This window comes from Leptidea sinapis, chromosome 32 (assembly GCF_905404315.1).
Source record: "Leptidea sinapis chromosome 32, ilLepSina1.1, whole genome shotgun sequence".
Taxonomy (NCBI): domain Eukaryota; kingdom Metazoa; phylum Arthropoda; class Insecta; order Lepidoptera; family Pieridae; genus Leptidea; species Leptidea sinapis.
In genome coordinates this window covers 4,416,801-4,443,616 of record NC_066296.1, presented here as the reverse complement: position 1 = coordinate 4,443,616, position 26,816 = coordinate 4,416,801, and the positions used below count along the sequence as shown (strand labels likewise).

At 37.9% G+C, this 26,816-nt stretch overlaps 1 protein-coding gene across 5 annotated transcripts; it reads left to right on the top strand.

The window, feature by feature from the left end:
- The first annotated feature begins 1,585 nt into the window (after window positions 1–1,585).
- Window positions 1,586–26,217, top strand: LOC126974419 (splicing factor 1). 5 transcript variants are annotated; one of them, XM_050821906.1, is made up of 16 exons: window positions 1,586–2,030; window positions 5,111–5,206; window positions 6,682–6,805; window positions 8,653–8,878; window positions 11,077–11,223; window positions 11,408–11,483; window positions 13,107–13,259; window positions 14,373–14,479; window positions 16,169–16,335; window positions 17,101–17,259; window positions 18,518–18,640; window positions 21,836–21,989; window positions 22,796–22,870; window positions 24,183–24,298; window positions 25,168–25,216; window positions 26,031–26,217. In XM_050821906.1, exons 1-16 carry the CDS (start codon window positions 1,861–1,863, stop codon window positions 26,126–26,128), a joined length of 2,040 nt encoding a protein of 679 aa, XP_050677863.1. In that variant the 5' UTR covers window positions 1,586–1,860; the 3' UTR covers window positions 26,129–26,217. The 5 variants fall into 5 exon arrangements, with proteins under 5 accessions (XP_050677863.1, XP_050677861.1, XP_050677862.1 ...); XM_050821904.1 differs by lacking the exon at window positions 26,031–26,217 and having other exon boundaries at window positions 25,168–25,578; XM_050821905.1 differs by lacking the exon at window positions 26,031–26,217 and having other exon boundaries at window positions 8,668–8,878; window positions 25,168–25,575.
- The last annotated feature ends 599 nt before the right edge of the window (window positions 26,218–26,816 follow it).

The following is a 26,816-nucleotide window of genomic DNA, read 5'->3' as shown; positions in this document are numbered from 1 at the left end:
TAGAGTAGCGGCTTGGTTAAATTTTTTTTTATCTACGCGCGGTTGCAACAATTAATAATACTATAATTGAAAAATCACCAGATACATAGGCATGAAAATATAGTAAATAATTTTTCATAAAAAGTAGGGCAAGAAGCAATTGAGCAGCGTTGGCCTTTTTGTCTACCTAGAATAAAAAACTTCCTCTTCATTCATATTATTTAAAACAAGTGAGATTTTATATATTTTACAAAGCATATAAAATATTACAGCTATATTCACAATTTAATGATTTCATTAAATTAGAACTATCACTACGGGGAAGCCTTCCAAGAATACTAGCATTTCTCCGTTAGCTGATCCGTTGACCGTAATAGCTGCCAGCGAGTGAGAAGGAGCCAGAGTGTCGACGTGTCCCACACCAGCGCCCTTTCCCGTGCCCAAGCCTAGGGTCATTTAGGACGCTTGCTATCGCGGCGGGTCATTTATAATTCAGTTTATTGTCCGATCGCACATTTTAATATTTTCACTCATTAATAGAATAATTTATAATAAGAAATTGAAGGTTATATTATTATTAGCACATATAAATATGACGTTGTTATTGAATATTAACAAATAAGGCTTTAAGAGCACGAACCCTTTGCCTAATATAATACAATACTATAGCATGTTAGGGTAAAATAAGTTATTATAATTTTAATTTCTTTTTAATAATTTTAATATTGTAAAGTTATTTACAAGTTATATTATTGGGTATATATGTGTAGGTATTATGAAGCCCTTTGACATATTATCACTCATTTTATATTTAAACTATATACAATGTTCTAATATCACTCAAAACCTATACCTATAAAAATATTATTTTGTGTTAAAAAGAATATTTTTAGTAGTTAAATAAATAAAATTGTTTTAATATCATTATCGTATCATATTGGCTGTCCATTTGTTTATGTCCGGAAGGACTGAACCAATTTTGGTGAGAATTCCAGAGAAATAATGACTAAACTGTAATAATGAAAAAACATAAAAATTAAACTAGACAGAAATGATAAGTGGCGTTTATTTTCAACATGTTGCTTATTTTGGATAATACAATATTTGTTAATAAGTTGGATAACTTTTGAATATGGTCAGCACGGCATCTCAGCTAAGAACTTTTTTTCTCTTGTCCTCCAAATCAAAGTTTAAAACAAAATGCTTTTAGATAAGCCGAGAAAGTTTTGAAGGCTTCAATTTTTTTCTTTATAGAGCCGACACCCAGACATCTTTCAATTTTTGATCCGCCGTGAACTTACACAAAAAATGAAATAATATTATAGGTAGGAAAAGAATTTTGTTCCTATAATATTTCATAAGAAGGGCATGGCAATTATTTTTGGTGACCATTAAGTGCAGCATGTGTGATTTAGACTACTGTTGCAGCGGAAAAAATGTGTATTTGTGTTTACTCTCTACTCAGTGGTCTGACTAGTGTTCTTACAAAAGTGTGTCTGTGGTTCTTACTTCTTTGCGTCTATGGCTTAAAGATCTCGTTACCAGGCCATAAAATCCAAAAAAAAAACTTTGTGTCTGACAGCTGACTGAAAAGTGAAAACTCAAAACTATAAAAATTGTGACTATACTATAGGTACTGAAAGTCTAAACTCTTCTATTTCTCTGTATAACAAACTCAAAACTGAATTCTGAAACCTCTTAGAAGGTAAACTATCAATATAATGTTTGATTAAAGGCATTATTTGACAAGCATATTATTTGATTGTTGATATCACTATCTAAAACTGCGTTAGTAAAATTAGTTTGAACTTTGCAAACTTTGAATAAGATCAGGTTAGTCGTGAATCGTGACAGACTGGCAGTAACAAGCGGTGTTTAATAATGAGTTCGCGACATAGAAGCCGTTCTAGATCCCGGGATCGTGAACGTCACAAGGAGCGCGATAAGGGACGTGACCGTGGGCGGGATAAGGACAGGGATCGAGATCGTACCCGGGAGCGCGGCCACGACCGCGACCGAGACCGCGATCGCGACCGGCGTCGTTCTAAGAGGTAAGCCAACCAAGGTCTAAAAACAATAAGATATTAATGCTTCCAGCACCATCGTCATACAAATCATCTACTGTGGCTGTTGTTTTACCATTCTTCTTGTCATAAATGTTTTATGATTGTGTTGAATATTTTGTTGCATTGATCATTTAAGATCATTTGTACCATTCCTGGTCAGTTATTCCTGGCACAAAACAATGTACTTACATCATCATCAGCCAGAAGACGTCCACTTCTGGGCAAAGGCCTCCCCAAGATTTCCATGTAGATTGGTCTTGCTCTGCTCTGATTCAACATACACCGGCGATGTTGACAGGTTTTTCTGTCCATCTTGTGGGGGGCCTACCAACACTGTGTCTTCTGGTATGTGGTCGCCATTTAGGACTTCTCTTCCCCAATGGCTATATGTCCATCGAACTATGTGCCCTGCCCACTGCCACTTCAGTTTCGTAATCAAACAATCTATATTATATCAATAAATTTTTCTTCTTTGTAGTTAATGTAGTATTTCTACACTTGCCATGTTAGTGTTTTTAAAGTTATTTGGTCTCATAAAATGGCAGTGATGATGATTTTCTTTTTGCAGATGACACCTATTAGTTTATAATATTTTACGCACAATCTCAAAATTTAGATAAAATAAACCTGACCTTGAAAAACATAACTAATTGGTTCAGGGTGAATAAATTGTCACTTAATGTGAGTAAAACAAAATGTATTGAAGTCTCCCTACCAAAAGTAAATAAAGTATCGAAGGTATATGCAACATTTATATTGAATTCTCATAACTTTAGAGTTATAATCTAACATAGAACCACAAGTGTTCAAAAAAAATTTTTTTTTAGTAAATGGCCACTTCGAATCATTGAAAAATTAGTAAATGGTAGACACTTACTCCATTAGTAGTTGCCCATCCAGTGTTATTGCTCTATTTTGTGTCTTTACTCAAATAAATCATACTAGATATAGATATGTTACATTATTAAAAAAGAACAAATTTTATTTAAACATAAAAACCAGGGTAGCTTCCACAAAATGACAGATTTTGGGCACATGGAACAGTTAGGGGTTTTGCTAGTCTTCTGCGTCTCGTTTTTTCTTGTAATAATGGTTGCCCAATCATAGTCTTAATTTGTCAGGCGGTTGTGGCCACTTCCAAAGTCTCCCCACTGGCGCCATTGCCGAAACCGAAGCCTTTATTTATCAATTATTATCATATTAATTTATCTTCATACTTAACAATGATGAATTCACCATTGATTATTTTTGAAGGAGTCAAATTCTGATTACCATCATTCTCTTCCTGCAAGTGGAGAAAGTGTCTCCAGAAGTCACCTTTGCACTTGACTCGGAAGAAACAGAAGTGAAGTTTAATGTCCTTATAATATATATAAGAAAAAGAAAAGTTCAAGAAACATGTGTTGTAAAATGCAAAAGTAAATACAATTATAATAATTGTTATTTATAAATTATACTTTAATATACAAAAATTTTTTTTTGGAATGAAACAAGAAAGAGGTTCAGAGACTAAAAGAAGATTAATAAGAAGCTTGAGTCATCAGGATACAGTATCCAAAATGCACCTCAGCACCATCAATGTCGTCAAATAAAAGCACATATCTTCTGAAATAGAGGAAATATAACATAATTAACTAAAATCATGCCTGGTATAGATTAAGTATATTTCGGCCATGCAAAGTCAACACTCACCAGAAAGTCCTGCAGAAACCAGCTCTTAGAAGGTATTTTGTAAAGCGTCCATCACTAAAAAAAAACAAAAATGTTAAGTGGTTACCTCAAAATGGGTATGGTCCAATAAAATAGCTTCCCCTAAAAATGAATCCCCAAATGGAGGATCAAAACCTCTCAAATTGCAAAATAAAAAATATCAAAAAAGTACAAGGCACCGTCACTTAAATGTCTTATTAAAAATGGCTGCTGTTTATTTTAAAAACACAGTTTTCTTTCCAATCAGTCTAGTTAAGTTCATTTTATTTTCTTGATAAAACTATTTCATTTATAACAACACCAGAAACCATCTTGACAAAGTAAGTCTTGGTTGAGTCAAACTAGATATAATTATAAAAATATTGTTGGTATATTATATTAACCCGAAAAATTAAAAGTCTTTTTCGTGGTTGTGGTTGTTGGCTTTAAAAAGTAAGTCTGAAAAAAAAACGGTCGAACACTAAATATAATTTATATGGCAAAACAATGTTTGTCGGGTCAGCTAGTAAACAATAAGACAATAGGGGACTCCTCTAGCAGTGTAAAAACACAATGTAATATTATAAGAACTAGAATAATTAGTAATTGTAAAATTGCAAATCTGATCAAAACATGCAGGGATTGTAAGGTAAAGAACTTGAACTGAAGTTATTTATGAATCATGAAGATATTCATATTTTATGTTTAACAGAGCACTAGCTTAGATAATATGAGCTAATTTTTAACTTCAGTGGTCATCAGGTGGCAAGTGTGTTTAGCAGAGAAAAGGCTATGTGTGACGGCTCTCATATACTTGTTAGTAAATTGTGAAGAAATTGTGAGCCTCTCCGTTGAACATACCATTGAAAAAGCCTTAAAAAATCTAATACCATTGCATTCAATTATAAATTAAAAATATCATTTCTACAAAGAGTCCACTCAATTTGCAACCTAGCAATTATATTTGATAATCAGAGGCCCAAACAAGTGGTCACAGAAACTCACCCATTGGTACCCAAGAGATGCTAAAAGAAAGAGAGGCAGACAGATACTAAGATGGGAAGATAACATAAAGAAGATTGCTGGACCAGTTTGGAGTAGAGAAGCGCGGGAGAGAGAGCACTGGAAGGTCCTAGAGGAGGCCGATGTCAGTGGACAAGCTAGATATATTGTTAAAAAATAGAGGAAATAAAAAAATCAACATGTTAATACATAACTAATATCTAGAAATAAAGGCTATCTTTATCTTTAATTATATTTGATATTAAACTAAATATTTGACAATCACATTAAATCTCTCATAAGTAAAGCATCTAAATCCTTAGGTTTTATCTTGCGTATGGCTTCCGAATTTAGCTCTATTATTACATACTTAGGAGGAGTAAGGAAAGAGCAAGGAGTCACAGTCGCCATGGGGAGAAGAAGCGCAGCAGAAGCCGCTCGCGGAGTCGTGGACGGAAATCTAAAGACAGGTCAGTTTTGTGACAGATGTAGTCCATACATAGATATGTTTGTACATACAGACAGCATATGTTGCTGCTAATGTATCATGGAGTATGTGACTATAATATTGTTTCATTATTATATCTTATATATAAAATTCTCGTGTCCCGTTGTTTGTTACCACACTCCTCCGAAACTGCTAAACCAATGTGCATATCGGGTAGGTCTGAGAATCGGCCTACATCAATTCTTCATACTCCTAAATGATACGGGAGACCCACCCCTAAATATCATTTTTATTTTTTTGAAGATCAAATAAATATAATTTTTTTTTCATAAATTTAAAATTTTTTTTTTGTGGTGGACTACCCTTAACATTTAGGGGGATGAAAAATAGTTAGTAGCCGATTCTCAGACCTACTGAATATGCATATAAAATTTGGTAAAAATAAGTAAAGCCGTTTCGGAGGAGTAAGGTAACTAACATTGTGACACGAGAATTTTATGTATAAAATTATTAATACGATATTTGATGTACAATATATTCGGCAGGTCTGAGAATCGGTCGTCATTTTTTTTAAACCCCAAAGATTTTAATTATCGATTTTTTTTATTACTTTACTAGCTGACCCAGCAAACGATACAACGTTTTGCCGATATTAAAATCGTGATACAAAAGTAACTGTTGATCGTAGATGGGTGAAAATTTTAAAAAACAAATTAAAAAAAAAATCAAAAAAATTAAAATAAAAAATTGGCCCTTAACGTATAGGGGGATGAAAAATAGATGTTGTCCGATTCTCAGACCTACCCAATATGCACTCAAAATTTCATGAGAATCGGTGAAGCCGTTTCGAAGGAGTTTAACTACAAACACCGCGACATGAGAATTTTATATATTAGATATGGCATGACAACGTTTGCTGAGTAAGCTAGTTTTGTTATAAATATCAATATAAGTCATATCAAACACTGAAATCGTAAGCCGACGGCTAGTTTTAGTTTAATATGTTGTAAGGACCTCTGCCATCACCACATATTCAAGTTTGCAAGCAGCTTCAAATACCTATGCGTTAGCAATATTTATTTTATGGAAGAGGACGACAAACGACCGCACGGGTCACCTGATGTTAAGTGATCACCGCCGCCCACATCCTCCAGCAACCTGGAGTAGACACAGGCGCGTTGTCGACCTTTTAGGAAGGTGTAAGCGCCTTTAAAAAGGTACCATTTTATTTATTATCAAAATATATATTTCCTAAACACAAATAAATGCACACATTTATAAAAAGTGTATGCTTTACGTATTAGTTAATGGACTGTATTAGGTCGCTACTAGATAGAGAATAAATGACTTTATTAAATTACTGCTAAATTAAGTATATATCTCGCGGTTAATATTGCTGATCGGGCAAATATCTAATCGACCTAAATTCCATTATTGATATAATTATTTGTTCGCTGCTCGAACACTAAGAGATGAATGTTTGGTGATATGTTACAGAGATGGCACCATAGCACTCCTAGACCAAATGGTGGGCACCACCACTAAAGCGACGGCCCGCCAGGTGTCGAACTCCGGCAGCGTGAACCAGGTGGCGCTGCTGGCGGCGGCGGCCGCGGCCCAGGTGTGTCTCGTTTGTAGCTCCAGCACAAACATCACTCATTATATATTATTGGCTTCAACTAAAAACTATTCAATCCTCAAAAAAGTAGTGCTTCCTATCTTTTTATATGCAGCATGAGGACAAACATGTCTCTGCCCTGTGTTTTCCGGGGGCGTAAAAAGAATGGGGAAATGGGAGTCCAAACTCTTGGGCCTGGGTGTCTTAGGTGCGACTAATGGCTTTTAGAAATAGGAATGTCATGCTGCCGTTTTATGACGTCAGCAGGAACGGGCTAGACTCGTACGGATTAATTACCACACTCGGCGTGACGTTGTGATCTATTACCGCTATGGTTCACATAGGTAAGTGTCGAGGACCGGAGCCCATCCCCGCGTTCTTTCATCAGAACATGTCAGCGGTCTTCATAGAGCTTTTACCCCAGTAGCAGCCCTGGGGAGGGCACACGAGGCATTAATGCCCGGCACACTTAATGAGGACTTATGCATAATAAGGGAAATCCACTTATACGAGCGGTGCAGTGTGTATCCTTATCGAGACGCAAATATCTCGACCTAGCGATACGTCATATTTAACGTACTCCGGGTACAAAATTGAGCATAATTTTTTGCCGCATGCCGGAGTTCGTGTGTACGTTAGGGAGGATATCTGCTGTTGCCGTCTCGGCAATTTTGAGGGTAGGGACCTGTCTACTCTCTGGTTCCGTTCAGATTTTGAGGACCGCGTCCGCATCTATGCGTGTGGCTATATGTCCCATAGTGGTAACGCAGAAACGGATCATCTCATGGGCTGCGTTCAAGCGGCAATTGACGACGTGCTTGCACAGTTCCCCCCCGTTGAAATCGTAGTCTTGGGTGATTTCAATGGGCACAATGCCGAATAGCTTGGGTCACGTACCACAGACTACGCAGGCCATCTGTGCATAATTTTACATTGGTGTATGGTCTGTCCCAATTAGTTGAGTCGCCAACGCGGCTCCCAGATGGTGGATAGCCACATGGCGACCTGTAGACCGATAGTTACCAGGTCTCTGGGACCTTTTTACTCTCTACCTGCGTGTAGATTTTTGTAGGCTGCGTCCGCATCTATGCGGTTGTCTACATGTCCCATAGTGGTAACGGATCGTCTCATGGACTGTATAGTTTTGTTGAACAAATAGTAAAACCATCCATTTGTAAAGGTTTTTGATGTGACTCGACCACATTTTAGTATTTATAGTCTTCTTAATATCGAGATATATTTTCTCAAACCTATTAAACTCGTTTTGGTAGGTACCTCATATCTTCCCCACCCGCCCCTTCTATTTCCCATTGAAGATTATTAAGAATACTCCATCATGATTGTAAGGACTTAACAGCATCTCGGAATTCCTATTTACTCTATATCTGGTCTATTTCTATGTTTTCTACATCTCTCATGAAAGCTTTATTGTTTGCCTCCTTTTCACTTCGTCCAGCTTACCATCGTTTCCGGACAAAGAAGGTCGCCGTACTGCTTCCCGCCGGAAGGTGACGGCCATTGGACTCCACCGATAACATCTGTCACCATTCACTCCTTCAGTGTTTGATTCTACTACCATTTAATGCAACCCTGCATGTTCCAATTGCATGAAAAATATACTATTTGAAGGTATTTAATTGAAATGGGTAATATTAATATTTGCGTCTGGCGTTACTCGCATTCGAAATTATTTTTGCAATAGTACAGGGGTTCACGTAGGAACATATCGCGGATCGCTTGGTGAGTCCGGAGGGAGTGTTTGTATCTGTGTATATTGAGCGGTCGCCGTGTGTGCGGGCGAGGGGTGACACCGTAGTAATGTCGCGCGGCGCGACGCTCTGTCGTAACAGACGTTTGTGGCGCAGCGCCGCATCTGCGCCCCGGTGCAGCCCGCGGCGGCGGCGGCTGCGGCGCTGTCTGCTGCCACGGCCATCCCGCCGCCCACCGCCGTGCAGCAGAAGCTGGAGCTGCTGCAGGCGCGCACCGAGCAGCGGTACCGCCACGAGCACACGCCGCACGTGCCGCACCCCGCGCCGCCAGACCACCACCCGGACGATGACACCGACGACGGCCTGGGTGAGTCACGCCACAACAATATACTTCGTATACAATTCGAACAGCTGCCTATAGGTCATCACGGGCTACTATCCGCAGCTCGACGACTATGTCGCGCCTTTTTTGCGGGGTGAGGTGGGTGGCTAATCCTGCCATCCCAGCTCCTCAAGGTAGTTAATCAAACCTCTGATGTCACCCATAACCTCGGCGAGAGTCCTCGGTGTGTGCCCGGTGGCCACACACCTACACTCCAGAATGATGTGTGCGGCCATTTCTTTCGCCTCCATGCAGTCTCTGCACAGCGGGCTGTTGGTGACACCAATACTAAACAGATGTTTGTTGACAGATGACTCTAAAACATGGCTATTTTATATCATTTCCACGACGATGGTCCTGCGCTGCCCTCATCCAACATATTCCGACGATCGTGACCAGACCGTCGGTCCATCTTGGGGGCCTACCAACACTGGGTTTTCCTTTTTTTACGTGCCGTCGAACTATGACTACTGCAACTACTATTTTATATAATCAGGGCGTATCAATTACCATCAGAACACCTTATCCCTTATTATCATTAAAAAAAAAAGTCTTTCATAACACTAACCCTAGACCACATACATTTTTATGCAAATATTAAGAGAGTTTGGGTGGAGTTCCTTCAGCGGCCACACAGGACTTGCACTTTCAGATTTCCATACGTTTCGGTCTCTTCAGATATCTTTAGGCAGCGTCAGGTTAACATCTAAAGCGATCAGTTTTGATCAGAAGTCCCGAGATGTGTACAGCGACGGCATCATGTTACCGACACTATTGTAGGTGTTCGTAATTTAAACGCACATAATTAAACTGTTACATCTGTATTTCAAAGGTTCCACACTTACCCCCTTATTCATAATAGTCTGCTAACTTAAAGTATTTCTAATTCTCACTCTGTCTTCTTCTATTGACCTAAGTCAGAATGAGAAAAAACACTCCTTAGGGTTAGAATTACAATAACACATATCATTAAAAATTATAAGATAATTAGGGCATAGTGTCCCCTTACAATGCACAATAAGTAACGCCTACTCGAACTTAGCGCTCCGGCTATATCTTTCTTAATATATATAAAACTCGTGTCACAATGTTTGTCCTCAATGGACTCCTAAACTAATGAACGGATTTCAATGGGGATTACTTCATGGAGTGCAGTTTAGTCCAACTTAAGAGATAGGATAGTTTTTATTTCGATTTGGGACCCATAATTATTAATATTTCCAATATTTGTTTTGTTTGGACATATTTTCTGTGAGAGTATTTTTGACGCGCGGTTTGACAGTTCTGCTGTGAAACAATTTCATTATGACAACAAGGAGCATATTATTATGTTACAATGAAAAATTATTGACAAATTCATCAAAAACGGTATTTTATTTATTATCTACAGAACAGCGTCTGTCTGGTCAGCTAGTATATATATAGGACACGACCGTCTACCGTGATGATGCTACCAACTGTCAGTTGGCACTACTTTAGTGCCAACTACCTTACACGAATAAAGTTAACTAAAAATCTGAATATTATATTATGCTATTATAGTTATTTCTAATCATAGTGATAATTATATTACATAATGTTTAAATATTAACAGTAGTTAATAAATGTAATTATTAATTGGGATATGTTATGGTAGTTTATGACGTTGGCAGCGCTTGTTAACACATCAAGCTGACACAATGTATGTTATAACAATTATTTATTTATTCAGTAACAATACAGTCCTTTACAATACTAAGGTTACAAATATACATAAACTAGAAGACAAAACAGTTCCATAAATTAAATACTAATTATGTTTACAACGGACAATAATGAAAAAAATTAACAAATATATTTTAAACCAAAATGAAAACTACAAAATTACAACAAACAAAACGAAAATTTAAACAGTTATAAGAGTATAGTTAAGAACAGGACACAACAACAATGTTTTTATTATTTAGATTTAACAATTTCTTACATTGAGTATTGCCATACTATTTTCTTATATTTAATGAAAATATATTAATTTGAGTAAGATGTAAATTGTAAAAACTACAAGAGCGCCTCACAAATGTATCTCCCGCATTATTGGTTTTATAAGGTGATACATAAAAAGTAATCTTAGACCGAAGAGGAGATTCGCGGTGTTATAAATTTAATTAGTTTTAATAAGGTGCTGATTAAACTAACTGGAACAGGGCCGGAGGGCGAGACAGCGGCTGAACGTCGCGCGCGGAAGCGGCGCACCCGCTGGATGGGCTCCGAGCACGACAAGACCTTCATCCCTGGTCTGCCCACCGTGCTGCCCTCGTGCCTGACTCGCGAGCAGGAGGAGCAGTACCTGCGTGAGTGTCAGCCCCCACCACCCACCATCCTATCAAATGATATCAATAATAATTTATTTTCAGAATGCTTAATGTATTTATAATTGTATAAATTGAGTCGCTGGCTCGCGAGCGGCGGTAGGCATTGCTAAGGATGTATTCTAATTGTTTGTCTGTGTGCGCGGGCTAACCCGTTCCCTTACAGTGCAGCTGCAGATCGAGGAGGTGTCCCGGAAGCTGCGCTCCGGTGACCTCGGCATCCCGCCCAACCCTGAGGAGAGGTACGCGCCGCCAGCTGAGTATCAATCATACCTTATATATAGCGTGCCTCGTCCCTCCACCACTCTTATACTAATTAATGGAGTATTCCTATGTTTGCAGGCAACTCAAACTTTACATTTTTATATTTATTATCGTATTGAACCTCAGAAGTCTACCGTCATTAATAATAATAATAATATGTCTCACGTTTTCGCAGGTTAATTAATAATTCAATTAAAATTAATCTGTAATTATTATATCCTTTTCAGGTTATTTACTTATAAATTTTTCACTTAATTTTCAGCATAATAAATAATATAATAATAATGTTAATTAATATTAATGATGTTTAATAATGATAACGTTTCAGGTGGATATAATTTAATTGAATTATTTTATTTAGGGTTCCTTGAGTCGGGAGCAAGAGCTCTAATATACAACAACATGTAGATCCTTTGCACATTCGATATAATTATGTCGTCTTAACTTAATCTGAAATAACAACTTGATAAATTATATAATTGAGTTCATATTTTAGGATCCGGTAATATTTTGGATTTATTATTTTTCAATTTGTATGAAGTAAAACGTATCCCTAACCGTAGATCAGTTGGAGGCTCCTTTGCACAGGATGTCGGCTAGATTATGGGTACCCCAACAGCGCCTATTTCTGCCGTGAAGCAGTAATGTGTAAGCATTACTGTGTTTCGGTCTGAAGGGCGTCGTAGCTAGTGAAATTAGTGGGCAAATGAGACTTAACATCTTATGTCTCAAGGTGACGAGCGCAATTGTAGTGCCGCTCAGAATTTTTGGGTTTTTCTATAATCCTGAGCGGCACTGAGCGGCGGCAGGGCGTCTCAATTACCATCAGCTGAACGTCCTGCTCGTCTCGTCCCTTACTTTTATAAAAAAAGACTTAAAATATACTACTACTACCTGACAGCCCGTTATTGCGTGACCAATATTGATTTGTCAATGTGTGAGTTAGCTATACGCTACTATTTTGTTAGTGTATGGGGTGCCGCTCAGAATTCAGACCGAAACACAATAATGTTTAGTATTTTCTTTGATTAACGCGAGTGTTACACATTTAAATAAAACTCTTTTAAAGGATTAAAATGCGTGGAACCATAACTGCACATACCAAAAAAGAACAGGACACTGTCAGTAAATTTTGCCAAAAACCATCTGTGTACAGCAAATACCACCTCCGAGGAAATAAATGGCGCTAAACTTCATAATAACAACTATGACAAACACTATCTTTTACCCACTTCATCTGCAGTCCCCCTGAAAACGAGATCTGGAAAGGTTTTGAAACGTCGGGTTAGCTAAAATAAAAATATAACTTTTACGCAAACATCTAATGTAAAACCGGTAACCATGTAAAACTTCTTCACGGCAGAAATAGGCGTCGTTGTGGTACCCATAATGTAACCGGCATTCTGTGCAAAGGAGCCTCCCACTGGTACTACTTACAATAATTAATTATATCAACCAACTTACCAACCTGATCGAATTTAAATTTAAGCATTTTATTCAATTTTTCTTATAATATGACTCACCCCTGAGATAACTCTTAAGTGAGCCAATATCAAGGGCGGGGGTATGTGCATGTCGATGTACACGTGGTGTTTGGCCAGGTCGCCGTCGCCCGAGCCCATCTACTCGACGGACGGCAAGCGGCTCAACACGCGCGAGTACCGCACGCGCCGCAAGCTGGAGGAGGAGCGCCACCGCCTGGTGCAGCGTATGAACCAAATCAACCCTGAGTTCAAGCCGCCGCCCGACTACAAGTGAGTGACACACCACTATCACTCCCGCGCCTCACTCCCTAATGTAATAAAAGAAAAATGTGCGTGTGTACTTATGTATGCACGCATGAATGCTTTGGCCTAACAAAGCAAAAATCTTTAAAATTATTTATTCCTCGTGCTATTCTACGTTTGTAGAAAGAACAATTTTGTAAAAATTTTGCAACGATGGCTTTGACAATTAAATATTAAAGAATGAGTACGGCTGTATGGGCTTGAACCCTTTGCTTGTCCTAATAATGGACGAAGAAACCGAAAAAAAAAAAATTGGAATGTCACAAACATCAGAAAATTTTAGGAACCAACTTCACCCTGTTACTTTTGTGTTACAATGATGCGCGCGCATCTTTAAATTCACTGTTGTCATCTTGTCATAACGCGCCTAACTTCAAAAAAATAATAGTATTGACACACTCTTACACAAATTATCTTGCCCCGAACTAGGCATAGCCTGTACTATGGGTGCAAGACAACGATATACTTACTTAAACATACATAAATACAAATAAACACCCATGACTTGGAAACAAACATTCATATTCATCTAAATGATTGCACCTACCAACCTCAGTAAGCAGGGTTACTAACCATTGCACTATATGGGGTCATCATGTGAAATTTCATTCAAGAGGACGATGTTCTTAGTGGTGCATTATCCCTCCATAATACGAAATAAATTAGTGTTCGCAAATCCTTTCTCAAGTTGGTTTGTATCCCAAATCGTATCTCCCGTGATACGGCGGGGACGATAGCTCCGCGACGTCGTTGCCTCTACTGGAGCGGCCCGTCACGCGCACCCGACACTCTGAGAACGCTCCTACTTTTCGAGCACTACGTCTGATGGGCTTGGTCACTCAGTGTGACATTGATTTATTTGCTGACAAATTTTAAACGATCGTTAATGACATGCATATTATGTTAGATGGTACTTAAATTATTTAGTAATTTTAATAACGTTTTTTTTTATTATTGACTTGAAACTTTTTATTACTATGTTATTTTAATTGTATTCTGGGACTAGCTTGTAAACTCTTTGGTTAAAACTGTGAGTTTACAATTTTATATAATAAATAAATGTGTGTTGTCTGTGTGCAGGCCGCCCATCATCCGGGTGCACGACAAGGTGATGATCCCGCAGGAGCAGCATCCTGACATTAACTTCGTGGGGCTGCTGATCGGCCCGCGCGGGAACACTCTCAAAGGTGACTCACGTTTGACAATCACATGATGCTCACACACGCGGTCGTAACCCAACACAATATAGGACCTGCGGGCCTACCATGAACTGTTATTGCGATTCAATTGACGACCTAAAATGAACTGCATTGCTATTTCATACCACGACGTCTAATCACGATCCAATTTTATTTATGTCATTTCTACGAAAAAAAAACCCCTAAAATCATATGATTATAGGTTTCGAAACGCATCGCATATGGTTCGAGTAAGAGAGACAGACTTGTGCAACGATTGTACAGCGTCATCTCTTTCTCACACCGTGGACCACAGACATATTTTTTTCGTTAATTTTTCCGTGAGCGATTCAAACGCCATTCAGCTATAGACACTTCATGGTACGAATTCAGAGGTACCTAAACTGAACTGCATCCGAATTTAATCGCTAATTAAAAGTTGATGGTAGGCCTTCAGTGTTAAAGCTGCCCTGAACAACCTTTTTCAGCTCTTTCACCTTTGCTCAATCGGTTAAAGATAAGACTGATCTTATGGGCACTTTTCTGATCAACTTGAGGAAACCACAAAGGATAATAATTATAGCCTCTATTAACAATCTTTCATGTTATATCTAATAGATGTAGCCACGGTATTTACATAAAAACTTAACTTATAATAATTACATAAAATAGCATAGCACATAAATGACCTGTCCATTTCTATTTTTAACCGACTTCAAAAAGGAGGATTCGATTGGTATTTTTGTTTCCCATTAAAATAACGGTGTTGAATAAATTTTCCATTGTTCTATTTAAACGTAGAAGAAACATAATTCCTCTTTTGCAATTTCGGTATACTTATGTATATGTTGTTATATGTATAGTATAGCCATTCTATCTCTCAATTATTGTACTATTTTGTTTTTTAGTTACTCTTTGCCCAGAAAGTCTGTCCGCCATATATTCTTCCCGTACTTCGATGGTCTTCTGATATTATTAAAATATCTCTGCATTAAACTCACTTAGCTGATGATATCTCAATAGAACATCAATAATTTCTCAGTTTATTGAAGCACAACTGCTCGTATAGATATGAACCGTCTTTATATAAAACAACCGCTTTTATAGCTTACGTACAATAGATGAAACAGAGTAGACACAACTTCTTTTAAAACACAAATACAATTAGGTATAGTAAAATATATCTTAAATACAGCTCAATAAATGTATTAGTGAATTTATATAACTTCAAATGATTTATATAATAGTTTGTTCATTTAATTTGAACAAACATTACGAAGTAAGAAGATGGCGCTGCAAGCTAGTTTCTAAATAAAATTAAGAAAGACTTACTGCATAAAATAATAAAGTTTGATACAGAATAACGATATTAATTCTAATACAAATTAACTTGAACATTTACACATTCAATTAAGTATTTTAACAATAAATGACACATGAAATATCTTCAAACAATTCAAACAGTCAAAACAGTGTCTATTAAATAAGTTAGACCTTAATAAATAACAGTTTTATGTTTACAAATAGCTATTTTTATTTAAATCTTATATATTTCAGATATATCTATAATAATATATTCATTTTAACGATAAACTAAAATATAAATATCAATAGTTGCAAACAATTGACGGTAGGTGGCGATTTGCGCCCATATATACAATAAGGCGTTATATATGGGAGTTATTTGTATGTCGACAGCGATGGAGAAGGAGACGGGCGCCAAGATCATAATCCGCGGCAAGGGATCCGTGAAGGAGGGTAAGGTGGGCCGCAAGGATGGCCAGCCACTGCCCGGCGAGGATGAGCCGCTTCACGCCTACATCACTGCCACAAACGCGGACTGCGTCAAGAAGGCCGTCGAGAAGGTAGGGCTCCGGCACTGGAGGTGCTCGTTATATTAGATAGCTGATAAAATAACCTATTATATAACCCTTTATTTATAAAATATGGCAGGCGTTATTTAATATTTATGCGAGACGTGATTTTTGTCACCTGCCAAATTATGCTCAAATAGCACTGCATAAGAATTGAGTTCAAATGAAAGTCGTTTAATATTTATGCGAGACGCGACTTTTGTCACTTACCAAATTATGCTCTAAGAGGACTGCATAAGAACTAATTTCAAAAGAAAGTCCAGCTGTAATAGGAATAAGGTATTAGTAGTTGTGTATTTGTGAGTGATTTTGAATTGCTTATTGGTTTAGTTTTAATGAATTTTAGTGAAATAGAGAACATAAACTGGAACAACATATTATTTATATTGCATAAATTAAATCTATAGGTCTAATATATTTCATGTTAAATAATGATTTTAGTCAGTTCTAAGCGTGTAAAAAGTACGAAAGAAAGGTAATTACTCAATTTGAAAAATTAAACCGTAAAGAAAAACAGTTAAAACGATTACATTTACAAAGCAATAATGTTTAGGATAATATTTAACAGCGCAAGAGTTTCTTTCTGAAACGATACTCAAAACGCGTCGTTCTACAAAGGGAACTAATATATTGTGGCGTGAAAAATAATAGCGTATCGTTATAACGTTATTTTAATATATAGCCGTTTCGAGCCGGCACGGCCACGTGACACACGAACAACGACCGACCGATATTCGCATTTCACACTGGTTGCAGATCAAGGAGGTGATCCGGCAGGGTGTGGAGGTGCCCGAGGGCCAGAACGACCTGCGCCGCATGCAGCTGCGGGAGCTGGCGCAGCTCAACGGAACGCTGCGGGAGACTGATGCTCCGCGCTGTGCCAACTGCTCCGCGCTGGACCACAAGACGTGGCTGGTAACGTAGCTGGCTGACTTAACTATGGGAATATCATTCCAAATATTACGCATAAAAATACAGATAATGTCTCAAAAAGTGTTTATTCATGTATATAAAAAAAAAATGAAGTAGGCGTTACTTTGCGGAAATCCATAATTATCCAAATGTTTTGAGTTTTCTTTAGTGTTAATTCTGCCAATATTTGTCTTTGAACAATTCGACACGTTTTTCGTTTGTAGAGGTGAGGCATCCTCAGGAGATTTGACTCGCCAAACTTTGGCATGAGACTCAAACAAATAAATAACGAACAAACGACACAAATATTGGCAAAATTAACACTGAAGAAAACTCAAAACGTTTGGATTTCATGTATATTACAGCTATTGTAAAATACTTTATCTACACCCATGCTTTAAATCCTCTATTAAAGATTCTGAAACAGTTAGCTTATTGCCAACATTAAAACACCCAATGTTCTAATATCCATTACATCATCCAAAAGAGTGTTGTAATGTTGTACTGAATTTCATAACAACACTCCTATGTTTTTTTTTATCCCTTCGTGTGCAAAGAGTTTCAACAAACAGCCACATTCTTATTGCTCGATGCGTGGTATCTGTATGAATTTCAAAAAAAGAACATTTTAGTTTACGCGCGTTCCACACCAGAACGTCGCGCGCCGTAAAAAAAATAGGTTATTCGAATCCTCGCCATTTTTCTTCGATATTTTTATTGTTTTGTTTACAAAAATGAGCGAATCATTTTAAACGCTGCAAAAGAACATTATATTCGAGTGAATGTTAATTATTGCATTATACAAAATGTAAATTACAACTAAAATAAATAATTGTTTCATTAATACTTAGTTTATTTGTATATAATCAGTAATGAATGATATTAGGTTACTACTAGGACTGGTGTTTTATTGTGAGCAGTAAGCTAACTGTTCCAGAATCTTTTAGAGGATTCATATTCTGGGTGTAGATAAAGTCTTCTATGCAACTGTTGATACTTAGGTATGAAAACACTCATGTGATACTATTATCACAATCCACATTCGTGTTTTAATACCCCTTATTACACAACAGTTGCATAAATAACTATATTGATTCAACAGAGTGGCCGTTGAGTTTCTTGTATATTCTTTTCACGAGCTTAAAATGTTTTTGAGTAATTGGTTTATTATTTTAAATATTTTTAATCTCGATTGAAAAGTGCATAGTTTAAGCCTATTTGCGTAAATTTTATTTAACTAAGTACGTGTGTGGTGTTGCAGTGCCCGGACAAGCCCAATGTGACCAACAGTATCGTGTGCTCGTCGTGCGGCGGCGCCGGACACATCGCGCGAGACTGCCGCGCCAAGCGACCGGGACAAGGCACGCTGCACCACGCAGACAAGGTGATCACTTCATGATATATATATTATTTCTAGCTGACTCAGCAAACTTTGTATTGCCGATATTAAAATCGCGATAAAAAAGTAACTGTTGATCGTAGATGGTTGCTGACTCATAATCAAACAGATCTAAAAAAAAAATTTAAAAAAAATTAAAAAAAAAATTGTGTGGACCACCCTTAACATTTAGGGGGATGAAAAATAGATGTTGTCCAATTCTCAGACCTAACCAATATGCACTCAAAATTTCATGAGAATCGGTCAAGCCGTTTCGGAGGAGTTCAAAGTTTAACACCATGACACAAGAATTTTATATATTAGATACTATACTAGCTGACCCAGCAAACGTTGTATGGCCATATGAAGCAATAAAAAAATAGTGTGTGTGTACTTATGTATGCACGCACGAAGTTGTACTTCTTTGGCCTAACAAAGCAAAAATCCTTAAAATTATTTATTGCTCCTGCTATTCTACGTTTGTAGAAAGAACAATATTGTAAAATTCTTGCAACGATGGGTTTGACAATTAACTATTAAATAACAACAACTCAAAACGTTTGGATTTCATGCTTTAAATCCTCTATTAAAGATTCTGAAACAGTTAGCTTATTACCAACATTAAAACACCCAATGATCTAATAACCATTACATCATCCAAACGAGTGTTGTATTGTTGTACTGAATTTCATAACAACACTCCTATTTTTTTTCATGCTCAAAGAGTTTTAACAGGCAGCCACATTCTTATTGCTCGATGCGTGGTATCTGTATGAATTTCAAAAAAAGAACATTTTGGTTTACGCGCGTTCCACAATACCAGAACGTCGCGCGCCGTAAAAAAAAAGTAGGTTATTCGAATCCCCGCCATTTTTCTTCGATATTTTTATTGTTTTCTTTACAAAAAATGACCGATTAATTTCCAAAAGAACATAATATTCAAGTGAATTTTAATTATTGCACTATACAAAATGTAAATTACTACTAAAATAAATAATTCTTTCATTAATACTTAGTTTATTTGTATATAATCAGTAATGGATGATATTAGGTTACTACTAGGACTGACTGTTTTAATGTTAGCAGTAAGCTAACTGTTTCAGAATCTTTTAGAGGATTCATATTTTTGGTGTAGATAAAGTCTTGTATGCAACTGTTGATAATTAGGTATTAAAACACTCATGTGATACTATTATCACGCTCGGATTCGCCTCGTGAGATAAATCCACATTCGTGTTTTAATACCTCTTATTACACAACAGTTGCATAAATAACTATTAATGCTGAATCATAACAAAAAAAACTTATTCTCAAATAGGTAGTTACACAAATACGCGATTTAGGAGGCAGGTCACATAAGCACCGATTATCTACCGAACGTAGACAAATGTCTTTATTTTAGTCACAGACTAAAAATGAATTATATTAGTAATATGAAAATAATTTCTCTGAGTAAATTTACCTCAATGCCCGCCGCCCGCCTGAAGCCGGTGTGCCGGGTTACGATCCCGATAAGGATGAGCGATATAAAATAAAATGGCGGTCGCGCATAAAAACTGACTTCGCTAGGAGTATCGGTTACTTTCTTAAAGGATGCCAAGGATTGGCTGTCGCAATACTCACAACCGTCGATTGCCAATGCTGACAGAAGACTAATTATTATTGATTTTGGCCTGAACTCTGTCTCTTAATAATAATAATAATAGCCTTTAATAACAATCTTTACATAGTTTTAGATTTACATTTAGTTTGCAGTAGACATCGGCACAGATTGTTTTGCTTTCGCATAGGCCTCCCCCAGGCTCTTCCAGTGTTGTCGGTCATGACATGATCTGCTCCACGTCAGACCAGCGGCATCTTTTAATTTTAATTTAATCGTCGCTCCATCTACGACTCGGTCTCCCTCTCTGTCTTTTTTCCGTCTCTTATATGACTAAAATTCAATGGATGTTCCTTTGAAGTTTTAGTGATTTTAAAATATTAAAAGTATTTTGAATCTGATAAATGCGTCTTACATAGAATTGCGTTTGATAAACTTTAACCTATTAAGTTTGATAAACTTTAAAGTGCCAGCAAGATCTGTGCATATTCCAAGCCTATTTTTGATCAATTCCTCAAGTAATAAAGTATCGCATAACAACCCGGTTATGAGAATTTGTAGAGAATATAATGAAGTGTGTGCTGATTCTGATATATTTTTTACAAATATACACTTGTTTAAAAATACTCTTTATAAAACTAGCTACTTTACGATAAATAATTTCATGTTAAACTTAAATTTCTGTTGTGTCCATTTTTCTTTTCTTACTGTAGGTATATTATGAATGCTGCGTACAATTTTAATTGGGTCTCAGGATCGCATAAAGTATTCGGTAATTGTTATCGGATGATAGTTTTATCCTATTATCTGTTATTGCACGTAATTGTAATAGTTATTTATGCAACTGTTGTGTAATAAGGTGTATTAAAAAACGAATCGCCTCGTGTGATAATAGTATCACATGAGTGTTTTAATACCTAGTTATCAACAGTTGCATACAAGACTTTATCTACACCAGAATATGAATCTTCTAAAAGATTCTGAAACAGTTAGCTTACTGCTAACATTAAAACAGCCAGTCCTCGTAGTAACCTAATATCATCCATTATTGATTATATACAAATAAACTAAGTATTAATGAAAAAAATATTTATTTAATAGTAGTTAGTAGTAATTTACATTTTGTATAGTGCAATTATTAAAATTCACTTGAATGTTATGCTCTTTTGCAGCGTTTAAAATATCTGGCGGTGTGCTGTCAAAACTTAAATCGCTCATTTTTTGTTAACAAAACAATAAAAATATTGAAGAAAAATGGAGGGGATTCGAATAACCTACTTTTTTTTACGGCGCGCGAGGTTCTGGTAGGGTGGAACGCGCGTATACGGAAATATTCTTTTTTTGAAAGTCATACAGATACCACGCATCGAGCAATAAGAATGTGGCTGTCTGTTGAAACTCTTGGCACATGAAGGGATCGAAAAAAAAAACAAAGGAGTGTTGTTATGAAATTCAGTACAACAATACAACACTCGTTTGGATGATGTAATGGATATCAGGACATTGAGTGTTTTAATGTTGGCAATTAGCTAACTGTTTTAGAATCTTTAATAGAGGATTTAAAGCATGGGTGTACTTAAATAAATAAATGTGTGTTTCAGACAAAGATCGACGAAGAGTACATGTCGCTGATGGCGGAGCTAGGTGAGGGCGGGGCCCCGCTGGTGGGCGGGCCCGGGGGCGGAGCACGAGGTGGCGGGGGTCGCGGGCCGTTCGGGTCGCAGCAGGCGCCCAGACCCATCATGCCGCCGCCGGGTGGGTAGCGCACGATCACATTAATAACATTTGTACTTGAAGTACCGTCGACACAATAAACGTGTGTTAATGCTAATTTACTTGACCGACTTCAACTGCGACAAAGCGATTTTTTTTATGAATATCATATCAATGGGAGTACCGCAGGGCTTAATCTTGGGTCCTTTTTTGTTCCTAACTTACAGCAATGATTTACCATATCACACAACAAACATGTATTAATGCTATTGAATAGTTTTGCGCCATTTCCACACACTTCATAAGAAACCTAAACAGTATTGTACGATACTATTTTTGACTTAAAAATTTAAGAATTTAGTTTCCATAATTTATTACTGAAAATAAGAAACTTCGTTAATCTTTACTCCCTGCCCATTACAATGCAGTGCCGCTCAGGATTCTTTAAAAGCCCCAAAAATTCTGAGCGGACTATAATTGCGCTCGTCACCTTGAGATATAAGATGTTAAATCTCACTTGCCCAGTAATTTCACTAGCTGCCCTTCAGACCGAAACACAATAATGCTTACACATTAATGCTTCACGGCAACAATAGGCGCCGTTGTGGTACCCATAATCTAGCTGGCATCCTGTGAAAGCGAGTTTTTTCAGTTGGAAGATATTTTAATTAAGTTTGAAGTCACGGGTACCTGTTGTTCTGTCTAAGCATTGTAATAGTCGAACTAGTGTCTTGTCGAAGTTCAATATGACGCTCGATTCGATTATACTACAACCAACACGACGTGGTCGCACGTTCCCGTGCTAAATAAACATGAGACATGTGTAGTAACGACAGCCACGTGTGCAGGCATGTTCCCGCCCCCCTCGCACCTGCACGCACACGGGCACGGGCCGCACGCAGCCATGCACGCACCCTGGCTCGGTGAGTATACTAATTATACGTGTTATTAAAAGGCATTTCTCTAGTCTCAAAATTGATTTCTCTTTTATGTCATTTCTAATATACTAGATCCTACTACCGCTTCGGAAACAAATTGCGCTCTGAGAGACAAGAAGCGTTGCGTCGTTTTTTTTGCACTTAAACGTGCATGTTGTCCTTTAATTAAAGAACTTTTTTGGATTTGAAAACATCTAGTGTTGATCCACAAACACTAGTTGTAATGACATTAGTTGGACTGACAAGATCACGAATGTGCTGCAAGTTCTGCGCCGCGTCAATCAAAAACGCGAACTCATGCAAACCATCAAGATGAGGAAAGTCACATGCGCAACATCCGAGAATGGACAGGAGTCGCGAGTGCGGCAGAACTATTTATTAGAACGAAGGACCGAAACTTAAAATTACAAAGCTCACTGCCAACCCTTGCTAGTCGGAGCCTTACAAACCCAACTATAGACGAGTAAGTCAATACCACTTACCCCAGCAGCCCTCACATCACCAAGACAAGCTTATAGCCCTCCAGGCTGACATGACAACGCACTTAAAAAAACTAAGTGAGAGAATTGGTTTTCTCGAACACTTCATGAAGTATATGATGACCTTAAATTATATCAGCCACAGATGAAAATGGCAATTATTACAATAAGCAACGAGGACCTACAGGGAGTGTTCCGAAGAGCTGCTTCACCTGATTCCTGCCGTCGAATTCAACCTTCGCACGACACGCCACAAATAAGGATATCATCCCCACCATCTTTCTGGATGTGTGGCGGTCCTCCACAGTGCGGTTTTCAAGGAGCTTTCTTCCACGTACTACAAAGGTGTGGAATAAGCTTTCTTGTGCGATTTTTCCGGGACGATACGACATGGGTACCTTAAAAAAGCACCTTCCTTAAAGGCCGGCAAAGCTCCTGTGATTGCAAGGTAATGTTGGCGGCGGTGATCACTTAACACCAGGTGACCCGTATGCTCGTTTGTCCTCCTTTTCCATAAAATAAAACCCTACATTCAGAGAACAGAGTGCACTACTTGCCACATCTTGGAGATGAACACGCCAGGAAGAATCTGCCGGGGTCAACGTACGGCCCCGACCCGGCCGCAAGCACTACAGCCTCGTCATAGGCGTCCTAATAAGGACTCGCCGAATTCAGGAACCAGAGATAAACCAAATAAAACCAAGCCGGTCGTTCGGTCGGACGTTCAACTTGTATTACTCATAGACTAGACCTGCCAGCCCGTAATAATACGAGACCAGTAGCCAGTAGTGTTGACCGTGTCGTACTCTGTCTGCCAGGCTCGAGCGGGCCGGCGCCGGGTAGCCAGCCGCCGCCGCCAGGCAGCCAGCCGCCGCCGCCAGGCAGCCAGCCGCCGCCGCCAGCCTTCCCGCCGCCGCCTCCGATGCACCACCAGGTACCGACGCTATCAATATTTTGTATGCCAATACGGCACGAGACTTGTTTACAACTTGTCTCTATTTTAAGCAATGCACACACACTAACACAAAGTGTCATACAAATGGTTGCGACCTTACCGTACTCTTCTTTATCCTCAATATCTTCTTTAATATTATAATAACCTCTTCTCATTAAAACAGGCAATTCTGTTATGGTCGTGGGGAGCTTACTATAGAATCCAACAGAAATTCCCAAAAATGACTAATTTGCCTTACTAGTTCTAAAATTGGGTATAGCAATTTTATGTTTATGTCTAGCATCAAAATTGTGCTGCTCACAGTTTAAAAATATTTATGTATATTTTTCCTAGTATTCATAATATATGCACACTAAACTAATATTCCTGGCCTGTTTTTATCGGTTGTCGAACAGCAAGAAGCTCTATCTAGAAGTATAAATTATCTAAGAGGTAACATTACAAAAAACTTAACCCTCCGTATGTCCTTGGATGATATTGAATAATAAAAATACTAGCTGACTCGATAGACATTGCTCTGTGCATAATAAATAAAATACTGTTTTTTTTAATGAATTTGTCAATAATATTTTTTAACATCAAGAATTATTTTGTAAAATATGCTCCCTGTTGTTATAATGAAATTGTTTTACAGCAGAACTGTCAAACCGTGCTCTCAATATATTCTCTCATAGAAAATATGTCCATACAAAACAAATATTGGAGATAGTAATAATTATGGATCCCAAATCGAAATAAAAACTATATCTCAAGTTGGGCTAAACTGCACACCATGAAGTAATTCCCAATAAAATCCGTTCATGGGAAACAAACATCAGGACACTAGACTTATATATTAATGATTGCAGGGAGACGGACACATGGGCCCGCCGGGCAGCCTGCCTCCGCCGCCGCCAGGTTGGTACACATGCTATGATGAGAGGACACCATACCGCCACCGACCACACCCCATGTCCTATCGTGCGGAAATAAAGCTCAACAAACCATTCCATATATTGGTTGATCTTGTTGGAAAATTAACAGAACGCCACACATCCAGATGGTGGGGATGATAACTGAATTAGAGGCGTGTGGTGCTAAGGTGGAATTGGACGGCATCACGTCAAAGCCCAGTTACACAATTTTCTTTTGAAACCGACTCATTTGGGCGCGATTTGGCCCGCTCTAAACTGGCAGATTTCGTTAAAACTTCGTAGATTTATCGAGAACCGATGACAATACATTAATTTGATAAAATTATTATTCCATTTTTCAATTTGCAAAATAAGATTTTTGTTATTTTATATAATTTTCATCTATCGTGTATAAGGATAGAAAAGAATTGATGTTTATTTTAAATTTCTTCTCTATATTTAGTTCGGTTTTCTATAAAAAGCGTGTTTTTTTTTAATTTTTTTTTAACTACTATTTATTACTTGTGTATTGCGTGATAGCTTAGGCATGTAGTATAATATACCTATTAGGGTATGCCAAAATGTAACTTCCTTGATGGACCTTTTAAAATTGGAATTTTGAGTTCCGCTTTTAACAGTTGTGCTTGGGCATTTCCTGAAATATTTTGAGCGTTAAGGATTTATTTGATTTTTTAATTAATACGCTTTTATTAACTTCTGCTGTATGTCTGTTTGTAACCGACTCCATTGGACTTGATTTTGTTTAGTATACAAGACACACTATTTTATTTTAGTTCCTCGCATTCCTCTCTGTCCAGGCCCGGGCGGCGCGTGGCGCGGCTCCTTCCCGCCGCCGTGGGCGCCGCCACCGTTCTTGGCGCCGCCGCCACCACCTCCGCCGGTGTCCTCGTCGTAGCGGCGCGGCCACTCGTCCGCTACATTGTGTCACTCTATTTATAGTTTCGTCCATCTGTTGACTATCCTGTATTAAACTATATATAAATATATCGTCTTTTTTATTGGTGTTAACTTGGTTGTTTGGTTTAAATGGAAAAACTTAGTTTCTTATAAGATCCGATGGGTACGCTCAAGCCTGAAGACCAACGAAAACGTGTTAGTGTGCGTCCACACTAAATGCCGCGAGCTCTCGTAGCGGATTTAGTATTTTTACTTGACAGCCCGATTCTGAGATGAGGGGTGTTGAACATTAGAGATGTGTACACGAAATAAATAAAAACAGAGACATAAGTGATTTTTATTTGTATTGTATTGTAGAATTAAGGTTATGCCCTAAAAATTACTGTGCTGTGGATGTTTACTTTGCCATATAGGTGGTTTAGATAATTTGCACTTACAAACAATTCAGTATTTACCACCATTTTACAACAAACAATATGCAGCCGCGCACACGCCGAGCGATAAGACTGAACTAGTTTGTTATCCCCGCCGCCCGCGCGCTAAGTCGCTTGCTGACTAAGCTCGTAGTGCGGCCATAACGCGCGGATAGGAATCTTTGAAACCTGCGCACGCTAACTCGCTCGAACCCGTCATGCTAGGCTTCCGCCTTAGTCACTTCAGTAAGGACGCAAACGTTTGGTGGGGTA